This window comes from Alligator mississippiensis, chromosome 10, assembly GCF_030867095.1.
Source record: "Alligator mississippiensis isolate rAllMis1 chromosome 10, rAllMis1, whole genome shotgun sequence".
NCBI classification, from domain to species: Eukaryota; Metazoa; Chordata; order Crocodylia; family Alligatoridae; genus Alligator; species Alligator mississippiensis.
Genome location: NC_081833.1, coordinates 72,246,197 through 72,263,791, shown reverse-complemented (window position 1 = coordinate 72,263,791; position 17,595 = coordinate 72,246,197). Strand labels below are relative to the sequence as shown.

At 42.8% G+C, this 17,595-nt stretch overlaps 1 protein-coding gene across 1 annotated transcript in view; it reads right to left on the bottom strand.

The window, feature by feature from the left end:
* Positions 1-17,595, bottom strand: part of ATP2C2 (ATPase secretory pathway Ca2+ transporting 2) — a 40,502-nt gene that overhangs the window by 1,055 nt on the left and 21,852 nt on the right. The window contains exons 10-26 of the mRNA XM_006263391.4: positions 17,082-17,157; positions 16,856-16,922; positions 15,498-15,622; positions 13,280-13,377; positions 12,078-12,179; positions 10,884-10,973; positions 9,081-9,182; positions 8,034-8,190; positions 6,675-6,845; positions 5,602-5,699; positions 5,455-5,505; positions 4,817-4,983; positions 3,837-3,905; positions 3,620-3,736; positions 2,345-2,492; positions 1,113-1,208; positions 656-797 (exon numbers count right to left, since the gene is read on the bottom strand). Coding sequence (XP_006263453.2) covers positions 656-797; positions 1,113-1,208; positions 2,345-2,492; positions 3,620-3,736; positions 3,837-3,905; positions 4,817-4,983; positions 5,455-5,505; positions 5,602-5,699; positions 6,675-6,845; positions 8,034-8,190; positions 9,081-9,182; positions 10,884-10,973; positions 12,078-12,179; positions 13,280-13,377; positions 15,498-15,622; positions 16,856-16,922; positions 17,082-17,157 — 1,876 coding nt within the window. The remainder of the gene's footprint in view (positions 1-655; positions 798-1,112; positions 1,209-2,344; positions 2,493-3,619; positions 3,737-3,836; positions 3,906-4,816; positions 4,984-5,454; positions 5,506-5,601; positions 5,700-6,674; positions 6,846-8,033; positions 8,191-9,080; positions 9,183-10,883; positions 10,974-12,077; positions 12,180-13,279; positions 13,378-15,497; positions 15,623-16,855; positions 16,923-17,081; positions 17,158-17,595) is intronic.

Genomic DNA, 17,595 nt, shown 5'->3' with positions numbered 1-17,595 from the left:
ACAGCAGGCTGACTACATTTTTATTCATTTTTTCTTCCTTTCTTTTGAGCCATCATATAGTGGCTGGACCTGTATTAAGTAGCTTAGGGCACATCTCTATCACCTCAATGTGACAGGATGGGGCATTACACTATGACACCTGACACACCTTGGGCGCGTCTACACGAGACACTTAGCGTGCATTAGCCTAATAACGCTGTGCGGTAAAGTGGTGGTTAAAAACCGTGCTAATAGCATCCTGCATAGTGTTAATAGGCTAATGCACAGTAAGCGTCACAAAATAACCGTGCGCCAGCACTACTGCACAGTAACTCTAGTTACTGCGCATTTAGTTTAGTACTTTATTAAGCAAGTACTAAACTAAATGCACAGTATCTAAGGTGCATTCATGAATGTGTAGACGCGCCTTCGTGTCCAGAACCGGTATGTGCCCATAAGCTCTGCCTTTTAGGGGAGCTAATTACAACACATGCTCAGTAGTGTGCTAACCTGGCCACACTCATTCGAGTTTGTGCGGTGGCTTGTGTGGAGCAGTTCAGGACAGCGCTCCCTAGTTGACATGCCCTCAGCAGTCAAATCCACTCTAGCAAATCTCACAGTCATCTTAAGCAGTTAAATATATAATGTCACTGTTGCTATTGCCTTATGAACTTACCTAATGCTCCTAAACTCTCTGTTTGGAAGATCTTTTGTAAGGGAGGAATGTACACCACAGCCATTTGCCCTAGAAGCGACCCCAGGACGGAGTACAAGAACATGCGATTCCGGAAAAATCCTACCTCAAATATCAACTTCGTCTGGAAAAAAAGGAAAGAAATGTAAACCTTTCCCAGTGTCTGCACACAGGTGAACTCAGCGGCGCTTTGCAACATTAATCATCATTTGGACAGGCGTGGCTTTGGTGTCGATTCGTTACACGCGGCCGTTGTCGTAATTAAGCAAACCTGGTTCCTTTTTTTTGATCGCATGATCAAATAGAGCTCCTCCAAATTACAGTGAAAGAAATGTGTCCCTTCCCTGTTTCTGAATAGTTTGTCTTAGCAGGAAGGTCAAGCATGCATTTCAGCTCCCAACTAAAGACCAAATAGGTTGCCGGGTGTCCATCACCTCACCTGAGATCGGCACGTCAAGGCATTGAAGAGATCGAAAAACACAAAACAAGTGAAGGTCATTGTTGTGGTTCGGGGGGTTATGCCACTTTTGGGATTCTGGAAACACATGTGAAATGAAGACTCGTTAAAAATAGCCTTTTGAGCCGTGCAACAATGCACTCACAGAACATTTGGATGTTTATCTTGCTGGGATCCTATGACCCCTGCTGATGACTTCCTGCCCTGGGGCAGGGGGCTGGACTCGATGATCTTCCGAGGTCCCTTCCAGCCCCAATGTCGATGAATATGAATCTATGAATCTATGAGTGCAGTGTGTAATGCCGCTGTATAAAAAGTCACAATCAGCTTGCCATCCAAGCCATTACAAAGACAAAGCAGTCTGGCTCCAGGGACACTTGTCACTTAGTCTTCACACCAGCACTGTGCTTACAATCAAATCATTTCATCTCTTAAATTCTTAGCCAAATGGATGAATTCTGATCAAAGATCAAGACAATTTGCTAATTAGTTCCATCCAATTAGCAAGGGACTACAGAAGTATTTTACAGATAGCATGTGCTCCAAACCCAGCATCTTAAATCCTCTCATTTAAGGATCATGTGTTGTATTTTTACATTTTTTCAGTAATCTCATTTAATCTTATTACTGAACATGGACATTAGGATTAATTTGCAGAGTGACACATTCCCAGCTTTAAAAGGTATAACAAGTGCCACATGGGGTGGTTTATGGCAATTTGATGCAGAGATAATTATGCTAGTTTAATAATCATATATATAATAAAAATGTATAAACTCACTATATATTTACTTGCCTGGCTTTGCATGCAGCTGAGAAAGTGGGCAAAAAATTCGGTATTGTTACATGGTAGTTGAACTTTATGGTATAAAATCAGAAGCTAAAACCCTTCAGCAATACTGGTTTAATAACAGGAATAAAAATGCTTACAGGGTGCAAGGTATCAAGGAACCTGTGACTACTTTAATGATGATTATCTATTATAGATGGGAAAAATCGGTATTTAAGCGGTGGAGAAAGCACATGAGTGGTTGATTTGAGAGTCCAACCCAGGTGTCCTGACATGCACCCTGACCAAGTGCTCTTTACTGAATACCCTGCCTTCCTAGACAATTGTCTTCAATGTTAATTCTAGCAAACTAGCTATCCTAGATATAGATAGATATTAGTTCTCAGTGCCAGTGAAAACAGGATGGACTAGAGGCATTTCTCACCTCTTTCCAAAAGACAAAGAGGGTTCCACTGATGATGATGATAGCAGACATGAAGATTTTCAGGATGAGCGACCTGCTGAGTATTGTGCCTGTAATACTCCGGGGAGGGTGTTTGATGGCATCTTTATCAACCGGTTCGACTCCCAAGCTGTCTCAAACACAAATCACATGTAATTAATACAGACCAGTTCATTTGCTCCACTTTTCCCCCCTGCTGTGGAATGGAGCCAGAATCCTAGGGGGTTGAATCCATTGCTCACTGGAGAGACAAAGCTGTAGGATCATTAGCGCTTGCTCTAATGTGATGCCATTTTGCCTCGGTTGTGTGTGGCAGGAATGCAATGAATGCAGGAGAGCTGCATTGGGATTATTTTAACCCCGCAATGTGATTTGTGTATTGGGCCTCTACAGTGATGTGCTAGATTATCAGATGATTCAGACCCTTGTACAAGACTACTGATACCCTAGGCATGAGGGCTTTTTTTCAACAGATAAATACAAACGTTTTGTTGCAAGAAAGCTGGTGGTTTTGGTCTCCCTGAACACAGATTCCCAGGAGGAAGTAAAGCGGGTAACCATTCTCCAATAATATATGGGACATAGCAGACTCATTCCTGGTCCAAGAGTGGAAGAATTTGGAGATTCAACCCCAAGACAGACATACAGTAGAAGCTCAGGTCTTGGGGTAGATGCTCTTGGAGAGTTTGGGAAGGGCTGGGACTAGACATAGGGAGCTTGGTAACAATCACAATAGATGTGTTGGGAACAATAATCCAGTTCAGCAGCCATTACCCTTTCAGCCCACCAAGCATAATAGGCTCAAATGCTTAGGATTTTGCATACACATTTGCATTAGATACCAAATGGTACATATACTTGTAGCCAGGTAGCTATTAAACTGTTTTTTTGCATTTGCAATATCACTCAGACATGTGATCTGAAGAATCTGATTAAGCTTCTACTTCGTATTTGTCCTAAATATAACGTAATTAAAACTCTCAACCATAATCAAACCTTTCAAACGTAATTAAAACTTGCTATTTATAAAAAAACTCCTGTAAAGTAAATGCAATAAAGCCAGGAATGAGAACAAGCAGAGTTGGAAAAAAATTATTGAAGGTTGATAGATCCCTAAAAAGATTTACACTTCTTTAAAGAATCAAGACAGCTTCTACAATTTTAAGATCAAATTCAACTTTCTTACCACCGTGAAAGTCAATGGCATTGCATGCATGGACTGCAAGACTGCTTTTGCCCCTGCGTGTCTTTCATTACCTTTGAGCCGGAGGTCCATCCATAATGATATTGATCCATAAGATCTGCATGGCGTTGAGTGGATTTGGTAAATTGAATACTGTTGACAGAGTAATTAAGCTCAAAGCTGAAATGCTCCTGCAAAGGACATAGTGTAGAAATAGCAGAATATTATTCCAGAGAGTCTAGCTAGCCAAATTGCGGTTCGGCACTAGAGTTAGAGCTAATATGTACTTACGTGCTGAGCTGGAAGCGGACAAAATTTTTTATATTGTAAAATATTCCCTTTCCCTCCTCTATGGCGTTCCTGGAAGGAAGAGATATGAGAATGTAGAGACTGATGGATCCTAATGCTACTTCCTATCTAGCAAACACTTTTGAAACTTTATAGGCAACACTATAACCTCCTTCATTATGCCCTTCTCCCACCCTTTATTTCATGGAAATTCAAATGCTAGTTTGGGATACATCTAATGAGACAGGGGCCATGTATCCTGTATCTATTGTCCAAGTATGATGTTGGTGCCAATGGTATCAGAGGAATTGCACCAAGGAGTTACAGGTCCCTGGGAACCTGCAGTAAGCACACGTCTTCCATGGATCTTGGAGGGGGAGTAAGTAACTGGCTCAGGGTTATACGGGATGCCAGTGGCAGGGCAGGGAAGTTGGGTCCTCTAGTTTTCAGGCTAGCATCTTTACCACTAGACCATCCTTCCTCCCCACATTTTGCTGAAGGGGCTCTGTCAAGACTAGTAGACGAGACGTGTCCATGTGGCATTTTAAATTGTTCTGCCTGCTCTGCCAGCTGGTTCTGTTCTTGGGAACTCACCGCGCTTTGAAAGGCACAAGCATCCTTCCTCTTTGCATCCTGGATGATGCAAATGGAGCAAGGAACAGGATCCCCCACCTTCTTCATTGTGCCTTCAAGCTCCTCCTTTCACCCTCAAACCACTAGCAGCGACCAATCTGTCTTGGTGAAAGGTGGGATTCACAAGATCCACCCTGCTGAAACACTTGAAATACCCAAGTTATCACTGTATTTGGGGGTGGCAAAGAAACCATAACCCAAACCTGTGGCTAGGTCAGATAGACATTGCTTCCTGGACTGCAAGGTATGTTGTACCACCTTATGACACGGCCCTTAAAATAGTCTCCGTACTAGGTCACATAAACACTCATGACGTTTGCTGTCAGGAAAGCATCCGGCGTTCTACCTACATGATAGTTGAGAAATCGTCGTCCACTAGGATCATGTTGGCAGCCTCTTTGCTGACATCGGTGCCTGCTTGTCCCATTGCAATCCCAATATCGGCAGATTTGAGGGCCACCGCATCATTTACCCCATCCCCTGTCATTGCCACAATGGCACCAGCCTTTTGCAAAGCCTGGGTAAAGGGAAAAAATGAATGACTGCCTAGCCGGAAGGATGCCACCTTCATATGGGTCCCTTCCAGTCCCTAAGAACTATGAAAGTATGAACATATAGAAACAAGGCCTGCGGCAAGTGTGCCATTTGCAATTTGTGCTTCATAGGAAGAGGGGAGCTGCACACCTCAGATAAGACAACAAACTTCAGCAGCTCAAAACTGTGCAGAGTGATCTGTGTAGTGCACAGGAAAAGGATTTTCATTTCCAATAGAGCCTAGATTTGCAGAAATGCTTAGCACTCACAACTCAACGTGGGTGCACAGGAGGAGCAGGGAATACTTGAATATGCTGCTTGTGTAATTATGGCTCTATTTTAACTTCTCTCTCTCAAGGAGCCCAATCCTGTTCAGAAGGGGACTCTCTCCCGACGTGGGTGAGAGAAGTCTAGGTCCCCCTTTGAAAGCACAGGGTTGGGAGGAAAGTTGTACCTTTATGATTTTTAGTTTGTGCTTTGGACTTGTTCTGAAGAAGATGGAAACCTGGGGGATGAAGACAGAAAGGAGAAATATATTAAGATGGAGGCTACATTAACTAGAACGATACAGCGTCTCTGCAATTGGTTGCAACACCCTTACTTGTTTGACCGTGGTTGATAGCTCTGACTCTGCCAGTTGTTCCAGCTCTTCCCCAGACATGGCTTTCAGCTTCCCATTGCAGAGTCCAATGCTCCGCCCTGCAATGAAAACCCAGCGGAAAATTCATCCTTCCTCACCAGGAAAGCCTACTTATTTTCTTATTGGCAACAAAACAAGCAGCCTTTTAAGAGGCTCAGGACAAACGACGATGAGCTGTGTCACCTCTGGAGACGAAAGAAATCTCTCCAGGTCTACGACAGGATGATCACACCCTCCTCACTCAAAGGCAGTTGTGCTTGAGTGCGGAGTAAGATGCTCAGGATGGGTCCCAAAACGAATATGCATGTTCACCCGGGATAATTTGATTTTACAAGGCGAATAATGTGCAGAAAGGAGCGGAAACTTCACGCTTCCAAGTTCAGCCTCCTCCTAATGCTTTTCTTGGGGTAAAAGCCAGGTAGCAGCTAAAATCTTTTTACATGCTGCAATGGATTAATCTCCAAATGTACAGTAGAGAATAATAATCATGCTTAACTAAGTATAAAACCTTTTGGCCATGTCTTCAGTTGGTGACAGTCAGTAAAGCTCCACTAGACTTCAGCAGAGCTGCTCCAAGTGAAGCTAGCTGAGGCTATAGCCCTTTCTTTTCTACTGATTGCACAGTTATTTCCAATAGCAAACTGCAAGCCCTAGGTCCAGTAAGCGGGAATGCAGAGATATTTGCATGTGAATAGACGTAAGAGTCCAAAATCCCAATGATGCCATTCACTTCTCATTTATTTCACCATATAAGAAGTAATTTTGGTATCATTGGCAGTGCCACCACAGCATAGTTTACAGTACTGGAAATAGAGCTATCATGCTTTATATAAATATGTATTTAATCACAGTATTTAGCTAGATTTGTTCCAATAGACAAGCAACAAGTGTACTCCACATTGAGACTAAAATATATACTGAGGCAAATGAAAAGGACAGCAAATGGACAAAATAACCTTTATACAACTCAATAAATACATCAGATTTGACATGGATCTGAGAGCTGGGCAATGGGAAGATAGCTAATTTATTACCGATGGCCATAGCCGTTTCGAAGGCATCTCCCGTCACCATCTTCACCGATACCCCTGACTCAAACAGGACCTGGACTGCTTCCTTCACTCCCGCTCTTGGAGGGTCAATTATTCCAACCAGGCCTAAAAATGTCATTCTGCCAAGTTCTGGACCTGAAGCCAAGGCAAGGACTAAAGAGAAAGCGAAGAAGGCACAGAGACCCAGTTAGTCCCCATCAGCTTCCAGATGTGAATCTATACTGTGCATTAAGGTTAGTACAAAGGGGCTGGAGACATATACATGGGAAGGCAGAAGGGGTAATGATGCCAGGCCACTGAGACCCACTGAATAATTGATGGCTTCATGCCACTGGGCAAGCTCTTCTTCATGTGTGCTGCCACCGCACTTTGCAAGTCACATGCTGAAGCCAAGTAAGAGTCAAACTCGGAGCAAGATCTACCTTTCTCTTTACAAATATGGCGCCAGCCCAACCCCACATGACAAATCTGGTGCCAAAGTCAAAGCCCAAACATGCTCTGTGTGACTGGCAATAAAGCTTCTCTGAAGGTGAAGCTTGGTCGCAGACATGACGGCAACATTCAGGGTTTGTCTCGTTAATGAAACCGGCAGACGGTATCTCAGACAAATGAAGTCATTCATGGAGAAGGAACATGCAGGCCTCTGCCTTCAGTTCCTCTGCATTTCACTGATTCAAATCACTGATGAATGATTAGAAGAAAAACAAGGACAAGCTCTTTGGCAAAAGCCGGTGAGTATAAAAAGACATCAGGCAGCGGTTACTGGTGTGACTGAGGATACCTGACACGTGCCACAGTAATGACCCCCACCACCTCTTCTCCTTGATAGGGGCTGAAGTATTCATGCCCACATTTTGAATGTAAGATCTGGAGAAGTTGGGGGTTAGGACTCTCTTAAAGCCAAGCAGAGATTCATTGTAGGCCTGAGATTAGAAAGCAGGACATCCTGGTCCTGCTCATTTCCTTAGCCCAAGATACCATCCTCTGGGTCTCCTATGGGCTCCATGGCTGGACTTTGGATATTATTTCATATTATATTTCATATAATCAAAACATTTGATATTGTTTGCTGCCCCAGTAACAATTTGCACCTGCTGCTTTACAGCCGGCCAGATCTCGCCCTGGTTAAACATGCAGGGGCAGGTTGGACATGAGCAGATGCATGGCTTGCTCCAAAATGTGACAGGGCAAGGAAGAAATAAATCAGTCAAGGTAGGAGGGGATGGGAGGAGGTTTCATTAGAGATGTGCTTGGTCCTGTTTTATCTGCAGCTACTCCACAATTCACTAGAGAAATGAACAGATGTTGACATAGGTTTTAATGGTCGTAGTAACCACTGACCTCTCAGGCCTAACGATCCCATTCTTTTCTCCTCCTGGACATAGATGGCTTTCTGCTGTGGTGTAAGTAGCACCGAGATACCCCCACTGTTATACATGGTACAATAGCGAATCACTTCTTCAAAGGCTCCCTTCATAAAGTAAATTTCTTCCTGTTCCTTTTAATGTATAAAAAGTATTGCCTGTTAAATGATGTGCCTCCTAGATACAGCCATGCTTGTTTTTTTATGATCAGGTAGTGTTTTAGGGCATTTATAAACATGCTTTGGGAGTTGGGGAGGGGACACTTTAATTAAAGCACCTGGAATGCCTTGTGCATCAGGGTCCCCCAGCTGGAAAATGGTGGCAGAGGCGCTTTAACTAAAGCTCATTGAACAAGCTTTAGTTAAAGCACCCCCGCTACCATTTTTCAGTGCGGGGATGCTGATACACATGACGCTGGAGTCTGCTGGAGCGCAGTAATTACCAGGCTCCTGCAGACTTGATTAATAGAGTCTGCTGTGATGCACTGTCATTACAATGCATTGAAGCAGCCTCGCTGCACATGTATAGGTGCCCTTAGAGAATGCAATGTTTATGCTGTGATTATTTTCCACATTGTACACGGATATACCCAGACATGGGGGACCTGGTAGCAAAGGCGCTGTTCTTTTTAAAACTAGAGAATAATGTGAGTGCACGTGGAGGGTGGGGAAAGGAGATTTACATTTTCATTTAAAAAGTTGCTATAGTATTACCACTGAATTTTAATGAAAAAGTTCATTGACCAGTTTATAGCTGGTTGACCAGAAGGATGACTTTTTCCTTAAAAAAAAAAATCCATTGAAAATCATCCTGTTACTCTCTGATATTTAGAATTTGCAGGTAAAATATCATTGCAATTGCCAGTTTTGGCATTTTCTGACCAGTAGTCCTGACAACATTTTAAAACACACCATTTACCAGTATATGAAAGACTTTCTGTGCCTATCCCTATGAGACTTCTATTCATTGCACTGTTCACACATGCAATTAGAAACATAAAACCAGTAAGCAGAACTGGTTATACCTGATTTTTCAATAAACATTTTACTGCCATCCACTTTTGTTCGGAGCTAAATGGGATTTCCTTCCTTCTTACATAAATATCTTTTAGATCATTTAATTCCATCTGAAATAAAGGAAACAAATAGGTTGTTGTAACCCTGAACAAAGCCAGCTGTTTGCAGGCATCCTACACAGCCCCTTTATACACAAACATTGGTCTATTAGCACATATCTCTACACAGTGTGTTTTATAGCCGAGGACAAAGAAGCACAGAAAGATTAAAGCCTTCCATAAGCGTCTGCTCATAGTGGGCATCCAATCTAAGACCCTGTTGTGAACATAGCTTCCCTGAGACATACACCGGACATCCTGAAAATGGAGGCTACTAGAACGGTGAATGAGCTAGAAAGAAAACAATGTCTTGACTCCTGGTATTGATCTTAAACTCTAAGCCTGTGGGCATGTCTACATGTGCATTTACTGCACAGTAACTTACTGCGCAGTAAGTGTTTTTTATGTCGGCATCTACACATGTAGGCATTACAGTGCAGTAACATTAAAGTAACACTAAAGTTAGTCCTAAGTCAGTCCACATGCATAGGGTTACTGCGCAGTAAGGTGTCTACATTTACCTTATTGCGCAGTAACTACTCAGGCGTTAATTTGCTACCTGCATCATGCAGGTAGTAAATTTACACCCAAATAGGCGTAAGTCACTATAGTTACCACACAGCACATATGTGCACATGTAGACATATGCCTGTACTGCACAGTAATTTTTGGTTACTGTGCAGTAAACTAAGTTACTGCGCAGTAACTGTGCACGTGTAGACGCACCCTGTACTTCTGTTATCTCATACCCAATTCACCGCAAAGGAGAGGGAGATGTCAAGTAATGGGCTGGATAAGCTATCGCTGTATACGTGTTAATTTGTTTCCTGAAAATGAAGCAGACAAAGGAAGTCATTGCCAAAACCTCCTTCAGCTGTGCAGTGTGACTAGTCGAAACTTAAACACCAGCTGAATATCATGTAGAATAGAAAAATGAGCTGCGTGCCCTTCCTTGAAACAGTGATATTCTGAAGGTTGCCTTTTAGGGCTTGTTTCCTGCTAGCCTGGTTGACTGCACTTGAATACTCACTCAACTCTTGTGTTTTCAAGCCACAGTGGTAGCGTTTGTACAGCTGTACAAATCAAGTCTGGCTCTGGACAGCTCTCTGCACTCTTTGCAAGATCATCAATAGGACATTCAGCAGAATGCCTTGTTTTTACACTTTTGCGGGCAAATAGGTTGGAAACTAACGGGTGATCAAACTACAGGAAGACCCCATGCCGTTGCCTCTAATTTGTCTGGTGCCTGTTCATTTTCTTTCTGCTTTTTGCAGGACAACTGAAAGCCAGCCTGGTTCAACCCCAAAGAAATCCATTGTGCAGAGTAATTACCTAGAGCAATCAGGCAAGGCTGTTATTATTTTGTCACTGGAACACAATGTGTGGATGTATTGGTCAGCTGCATAAGGTATGCATGGATGCGAGTTGGAATAGAAAAGAGAAGACACTTAAAATAAGGATCAAAAACACAGAGACAGGGTCTTGAAATCCATCTGTTCAATTGCTAACTACAATCGATAATGTTCTATGAATTTTACCCCATTTAATCTCTTCCCATCCCCTTTTTTGGGAGAATTTCTGGGATAATAAAGGATCCCATTCTCTCTCTCTCTTCACAGCACTCAAAAGAAATCTGTTATTTTACTAATGACCTAAATCATGATCCTAACGTGAAGAAATCTGCAAAAGACAAACCCACGCTCAAAATCCTACCTTCATAGCAAGAGCGACGAGGGCGCCTTCGGTTGGCTGACCCATCACAATATTTTTTCGAATAATAGCATTATTGGCTATACAGCCAGCCTAAAAATGACACATTCGCACACATTAGTTTCTCAGTATCAAATACTATACTTTTCATTATACTGAGGAACAACCAGAACAGGGCAGATCAATCATCTCCATACTGGGGCAACCTTTGAATCGCATCAGGTAGAGCCTACATTAAGGATGTGGTGGCAATCAGACCCCAGACACATTAAGACTCATGTTCGGGATTTGCCTAAAGGCTGAAGGTAGAGTGCAGATCAGTGCCACAGGGGTGTAGCTTGCTTAATAATTGTTTTCCAACCATTTAAGTTGGTCTAATAAAAGATATCAGATTCACCCAAAGAACCTTGTCTGATCAATGGCACAGACACTTCAGAAGATTTTGGTCCAAACTAGCAGCACCTTCCCTCGAGATCAGCTGCTGCACTTTTGGTACCGGTAGAATTGGGCAACATGGTTTAGCGTTGGTGAAATTTCAAATTTTGGAAAATTTTTGATGATGTCTTTTTACTTTCCCCTGCTTTTTGGATCGTCTCAGCCAATCAGACATGGAGAAGCAATCCCTAATGATAACTGCTCTAAAACACAAAGCAAATCTGAGGGGTGGGTAGGGATCGAGCCCACGCTATATGTGTTTCACCTTGCACAAGCAAATAGCTGGTAGCAGCATGCAACTCATGAGTGTGTAAAGTTGCACAGATGTCTCTTTAAAACTTGCCATATCAATTCCTTCCCGTATGTTTGCTCTCACTAGAGAAACTGCCTAGCTAACTGGCTGAAGTTTGGAAACCTAAAATGTACTTGAAAATCCCAAACCTAATACATCTCTTTACGCATCACCAATGCACAAGCTTTCATCTGCAACTGTAAAGTATTTCTTCAAGTTAATGATTCAGGCTTCTCCCTAGGTACTACTTGTGATTGTCACCTACTGTCAATCAGGGCTATGCTGGAGACAATCATTACACAAAACCCCTTTGGGACTTGCCTTGCGAGAGCAAGGAAATGTTCATTATTTATTTATTTGATTTACATGCTGCTCTTCCCAAGTTTGTCACATTCATTCATATGAGGAGAGCATCCTAAATTATACCTGAATGTAAAGACAGTGGCTTGGTTCACACACTTTACACTTACCTCTACTAGCTTTCCTACGGAGACATTGGAAAATTCCTTTAAGACTTCCTTGGATGGTAAGAGGCATACACTCCCTTTCCCATTGTATCCAACCCCACTGACCTGGGGAAAATAAATGTGGAAGATGTATAGATAATAGTTCCCAATGTCTCTCTGAAATGTTTGACATTCAGTATATTTTCCTTGCACATCCATGCGTCTTTGGGCAGATTTGTAATCATTAGCATTTTTCCAGTGACAATATTTCTAGCTAAGTGGGCAAATAATATTCAATGTTCAACACTGCCTAGGGATGAAAGACTTGTGTTGCCTTAATTTGAATGGACTTGATCTGCCTGGGTTCAAAAGGTTGCTTCTAGTGCCGTCTGTGGGCCAGAATTTAGCTAGACGCATATATATTGATTTTACCACCTGACATCCAACATCACACAAGCCCATACTCCTGCATTGTGAGCACTGCATTATTGGCTAGTGCCAGTAAAATGTATCTTTATCTTTACCTGTCAGCATTTTGCACCTACTTTGCATTAGTATAAAAGATGATGTGGAGTAAGACAGCAGAGAACCAGGCCTTAACTAGCAAAAAGTGTAAGGAACGTGTCACCCCGTTATAAATCTTCCTGTAGAAATGCAAAGAACAGCATTTGGATTGGGGACAAGACTAAGTCATTATTCCAACACTGGAATAATGACTTAGCCTGACGAAGGGTTTTTGAACCGGAAAGCTTGCTTAATAACTATTCTCCAACCATTTGGGCTGGTCTAATAAATGATATCAAATTCACCCAAGGAGCCTTGTCTGCCTATGTCCTTAGACCAACACGGCTACAACCTAAACCCCTTATTCCAACATCTGCATTTATGCTGATATTTGTGGAGCGAGGTGTGTGCAAAGCACGTGCCGTTTCAGCGCACATGCTCATTCAAGTACAGCATGCTCGCTTTGAGGAGGTAAGTGCATTAGCAGCTTTTGTGACTATAGGCCTGCTTTCTGCACTCTTTAAGCACCTCAAATTGTCATTTATTTTAGTGGCTAGAATAAAGCTTAGGGCAAGAATGCTAATTCTCATACCCAGACTTATCTCCAATCCTGGCTTGCACAAAGCTGGCCAGTTTTAACTGTTTGGGCCTATAGTGATATAAGTGAGAGCTGTCCCTTGGGTGTTTGAACGGAGAAGCCTTCCTAATTTGAGTGGTCATACCTCTGCCTGAAATCCATCCGAGGTTACCAGCTGAGTGACTGTCATCTCATTGGCCGTCAAAGTACCTGTCTTGTCTGAACAGATGACGTTGCAGCATCCTGACACAAGGAGAGTTTCCATCAGAACGAAGCACATGTGCAAGGGGACAACTAGAAATGCTGCAACATGTTCTTATGTCACAAACACCAGCCAGTATTGGGCAAAGGACCCCTGGGAGTCAAAGAACAACGTACAAAAATCTGGGGGAGCTTTCTAGAGAAAAATTCAGTCCTAATATAACCATGCCTCTTTAGTGATTGAATAGCACATTGTGCTACCATGGGTAGGATTTGGGGTCAGCCTCTGGCAGGTGAGAGCTGATGAAAGATTTAATCAGTCACAGGGTAGATAGTTCAGAGGAGGCAATGAATCCTGAGAAACCAAGTGATGTCTCTGAGCAAGATCACACTCCAGTGAAACTGGGAGGAAAGACGGGGTTTCGTTTTTTAAAGCCCTCTTCCACCGCAGGTGTCCTCCACGACCCGAGGCAAATCAGTCACTTAACCTTTCCATGCCTTTCATTTCCCCATCTACAAAATGGGGAGAAAAGCACTTTTCTTCCTCACAGGAGTGATAGAAAGATAGGCACATTAATGACCGCAAAACTCTCTGATACCTCAGCAGCAGATCCCAGATAAGCACCTCAAGCAGAGTTATGGGATGCTGAGAGAGGCAATCCCACATCCAAACAGTTAGAAATCATAAAAAGTTGCATTCAACCATGTAGAAGTATTTTGGGTCCTGCTTCTCATATACATTAGGTCCCTTATCACCACTCCACCAGTTTAAATTCAATGTAAAGTAGGAGCTAACCGAGTTAAATCGATGCCCCAATAAGGCCAGTTTACACCACCAGAGAGGGGTAAAGGGGCATTGGCATAAAGAAAAATTCAGCCCTCTAATTTTAATCTCTTAAATTGCTAAATCTGTTCCGCTGCTTCGGAGTTGGTGAAATGGGCTGAATATAACTGAATTACAGGCCAATCTACTTTATTCCATGGGTTTCAAGTCCAGCATTCATCATCCTCCCAGCATCTAACTGCAGTTTTGGAGGAGTGGCCCAGAGTGAAATCACTTCCTTTAATTAGTGGGAGGTTTGATATTTTTAGAATTAAAAAAAAAAGGGCTGGATAAAGATGGCAACATCTGTTGCTCCCCAGATTTTGAATGCAGTTAAGCCTAGATGAGCCCTGCTTGCTGTCGCCCTTGGGCATCACTGCCGAGGTCCCAGTTATGGGCTGGCACAGGACATTCAGAACTAGAATTAATTTGGTTTTGTGTCTGGTTAAAGCAGGATGTCATGTAGAAAATGGTGCTAGGACTCCCTTGCTGCTTAGCAAGCCAGATCTCTGACAAGGGCAAAACTCCCAGGGGACAGATCCAAGGATGCAGTCGTTCTGGGGATAGTATGATATGATGTGATATTCTGAGATAGTATGATATATGTTATGGTATATCATACCATATCATATCATATATCACATATCATATCATATATCATATCATATATATGATATATGATATGTGATAGATGATGTATCATATATCGTATGTCATGTCATATATCATATAATATATATGATATATGATATGTGATAGATGATGTATCATATATCGTATGTCATGTCATATATGATATGATATATGAGATGATATTTTGGTATAGTACAGTATAGTATAGTATCTGGTAGGGGGAGGTATTTGGAAGATAAAAGGAGCCATAAGAATAGCAGCAAACTTGCAGTTGAGTCAGTCATGCCCTCGATCAGCTGCAGAGAGCTGCTTTCCAAGTGAGGTGCCAAACAGGAATAGCCTCTGGAGCAAAAAAAGTTTGGGGAGGAAGCGAAGGAACAGATCAAGGGGTATAAGCAGGCCTAAAAAAGAAAGGAGAGCTGGAGAGCTGGCTCCATGAATGTCAAGGTCTGCAAGAGTGAAGGGAAACTTCAAACTGGTCCCGAGGGCTGCTTTAGTGCCCTGGGAAATTACAGGGAGGAGTGAGAAATGTCAGTGGGAGTGGAGACGAGGTGTGAGATTATTCAAAGGAATTTGGACTATTTATTGGCTCTCTCATTCAAGTCACAGGCTTGCAGTCAGCTGGTGCCAGGTGCCTTAAGCAAGCAGGTAGCCACGCATGCAGTCACTGCTTTGACCGTATGCAGGGGACAGGCAGATGCCTTACCCAACGTCTCCACTATGGGCAGCTTCTTCACAATCACTCTTTTCTTGGCCATCCTCAAAACGCCGAGGACCAGCGTCACCGTGACCACTATCGGGAGGCCCTCCGGGATGGCAGCCACAGCCAGGCTGGGTTTCAGTAAAGAGAAACAAGACTTTCCATTACAGTGTGTTCAACCCGCCCTGTGCTGCACCCGCCACCTAACTGCATGTTGCAAATCAATGTTTCTGCACCGCACGAGATGGGAACGTTGCCTCAAAAGATAAGATCTGGACTGGAAATAGACTGAACTTGGGTTTCCCACATGTTAAGGACTCCTATTTTGGCCATTCTCTCTCTTAGCAGAAAGTTGGCTATTCTGGTCTCTTGCTCCTTCTCACACAAACCCTAGATCTGAGAAACATTTCAGTGAAACAGCATTTTCCAACTGAAATGGTTTCATCACACATTTTTGCCTAACAACTAAGCAGCATCTTGCACCCCAACAGCAACTTCACCGCTCAGCGCCTAGGAAACCCAGGGTCGCAGCCCACTCAAACGTGCCGTTCAAAACTAGAGACCACTCTTAAAATCCTGACTTAAATTCTTTTCTTCCTTGTCACCACTGACCTCACTTTGTGGTGAACCTGGAACCAAACTAGTTTCTCTTCTTTTCTGTTTAAATGCAAAATACTAGAAAAAATAATGATCTTGGGGCCATGGTAACACTTAACATACTTTTCCCGAGTCTTACCCAAACAGATGGCTCTCTGTATTTATTTAAGGGGCTGTGCACGCAGTTTCATGTCACATAAAAATCTAACTTTCCTTGCGTTATAGACAACTTCATCAGATAAGACCAACAAGGCTAATATTTGCAGATGTAACACTCCCTCTTACTTTATAGCATAGGTATGGTAGGACATGTACGATGGGAAATAGGAACGTAGGCGGGGAAGCCTGAGTTTAAACATGCCTTGCTGAAGGAGCACATTCACAATGCACTTCTGATGCCAATGAAATAATGCACTGGTAAAATAAAACCAGAAATAAAACTTCAAACCTGCTTTTATTTCAATTGTCATGGAAGAAATAGGACATTCTTTCATCCTTGCTCTGAAATCTACTGAAGTGAATTTATCATAGAGAGGTACGGCTGGAAGGGACCTCAAGAGGACATCTAGTCCAAGTGGTAAAACTCCTACTAATTTCGCAGACTCAGGATCGACATCTATACTGAAAAGCTTACACGAGTAACAAAATCTGTTCTGGACAAAGAAAAACTGCCCTCTGTTGTCTCCGTGTCAGTCACTTGAACGAGAAATGTTGTTGAGAGAGATTTCATTGCACGTAAGAAAGCAAGGAGTCTTTTCAATCCTCACCTAACTCCAATAGTAAACATGCTGAGCAGATGTTTTCCTTGCAACCAGCCAATGAGCATTATTAAACCTAAAATGGAGAAAAAACTATATCAATCGAACTTCTTAGGGAATACCATCTTCTTCTTTGTCAACTACCTTTGCATCTGAGTGCCCACCTTCTGACTACTCCGGCCCCGGAGCCAGCCAGACATCCGTAACCAAATGCAGAGGAGACTTCTGAACTCACCGATTATGCCAAAGGAGAAGAGGGTAAGCTGTTTCCCCAGTTGATCCATGCTTTTCTGCAGAGGAGTTTTAGGTGTCTGGAAACATGAATGAAAATAATGCCTGTTATGTAAAACGTGATGTGTGTCTAGAATTAAGGACAAAATGAATATGCCAGTCATCACTCCTCCAGCGCCCGGTAAGCCCAAACTGAGATCAGACGCGGATCAAGCATTGTTGCAACACACACACATAGCCCCTACCTTCAAGAGCCTAAGTCTAAATGGACAAGACAGGCCAGAAAGTTAAATGCTTCAAAGTGGGAGACGAAAGCTGCATGCATACATACATTTCATATTATACAGTCCCTGGATAAAATGCAGAAGCCGTGTTATCTGGAAGCTGGAACTCCCTCCAGTTAAATTCCCTATCAGCTAGGCTGCGCAGGCAGTGAATGGCCCAGTGAATCCTGGTTTCTCTTCTGTACCATGGCACAGCTTCAAGAGAAGAGGATGGAGAGGGCACCCCCAGAACAG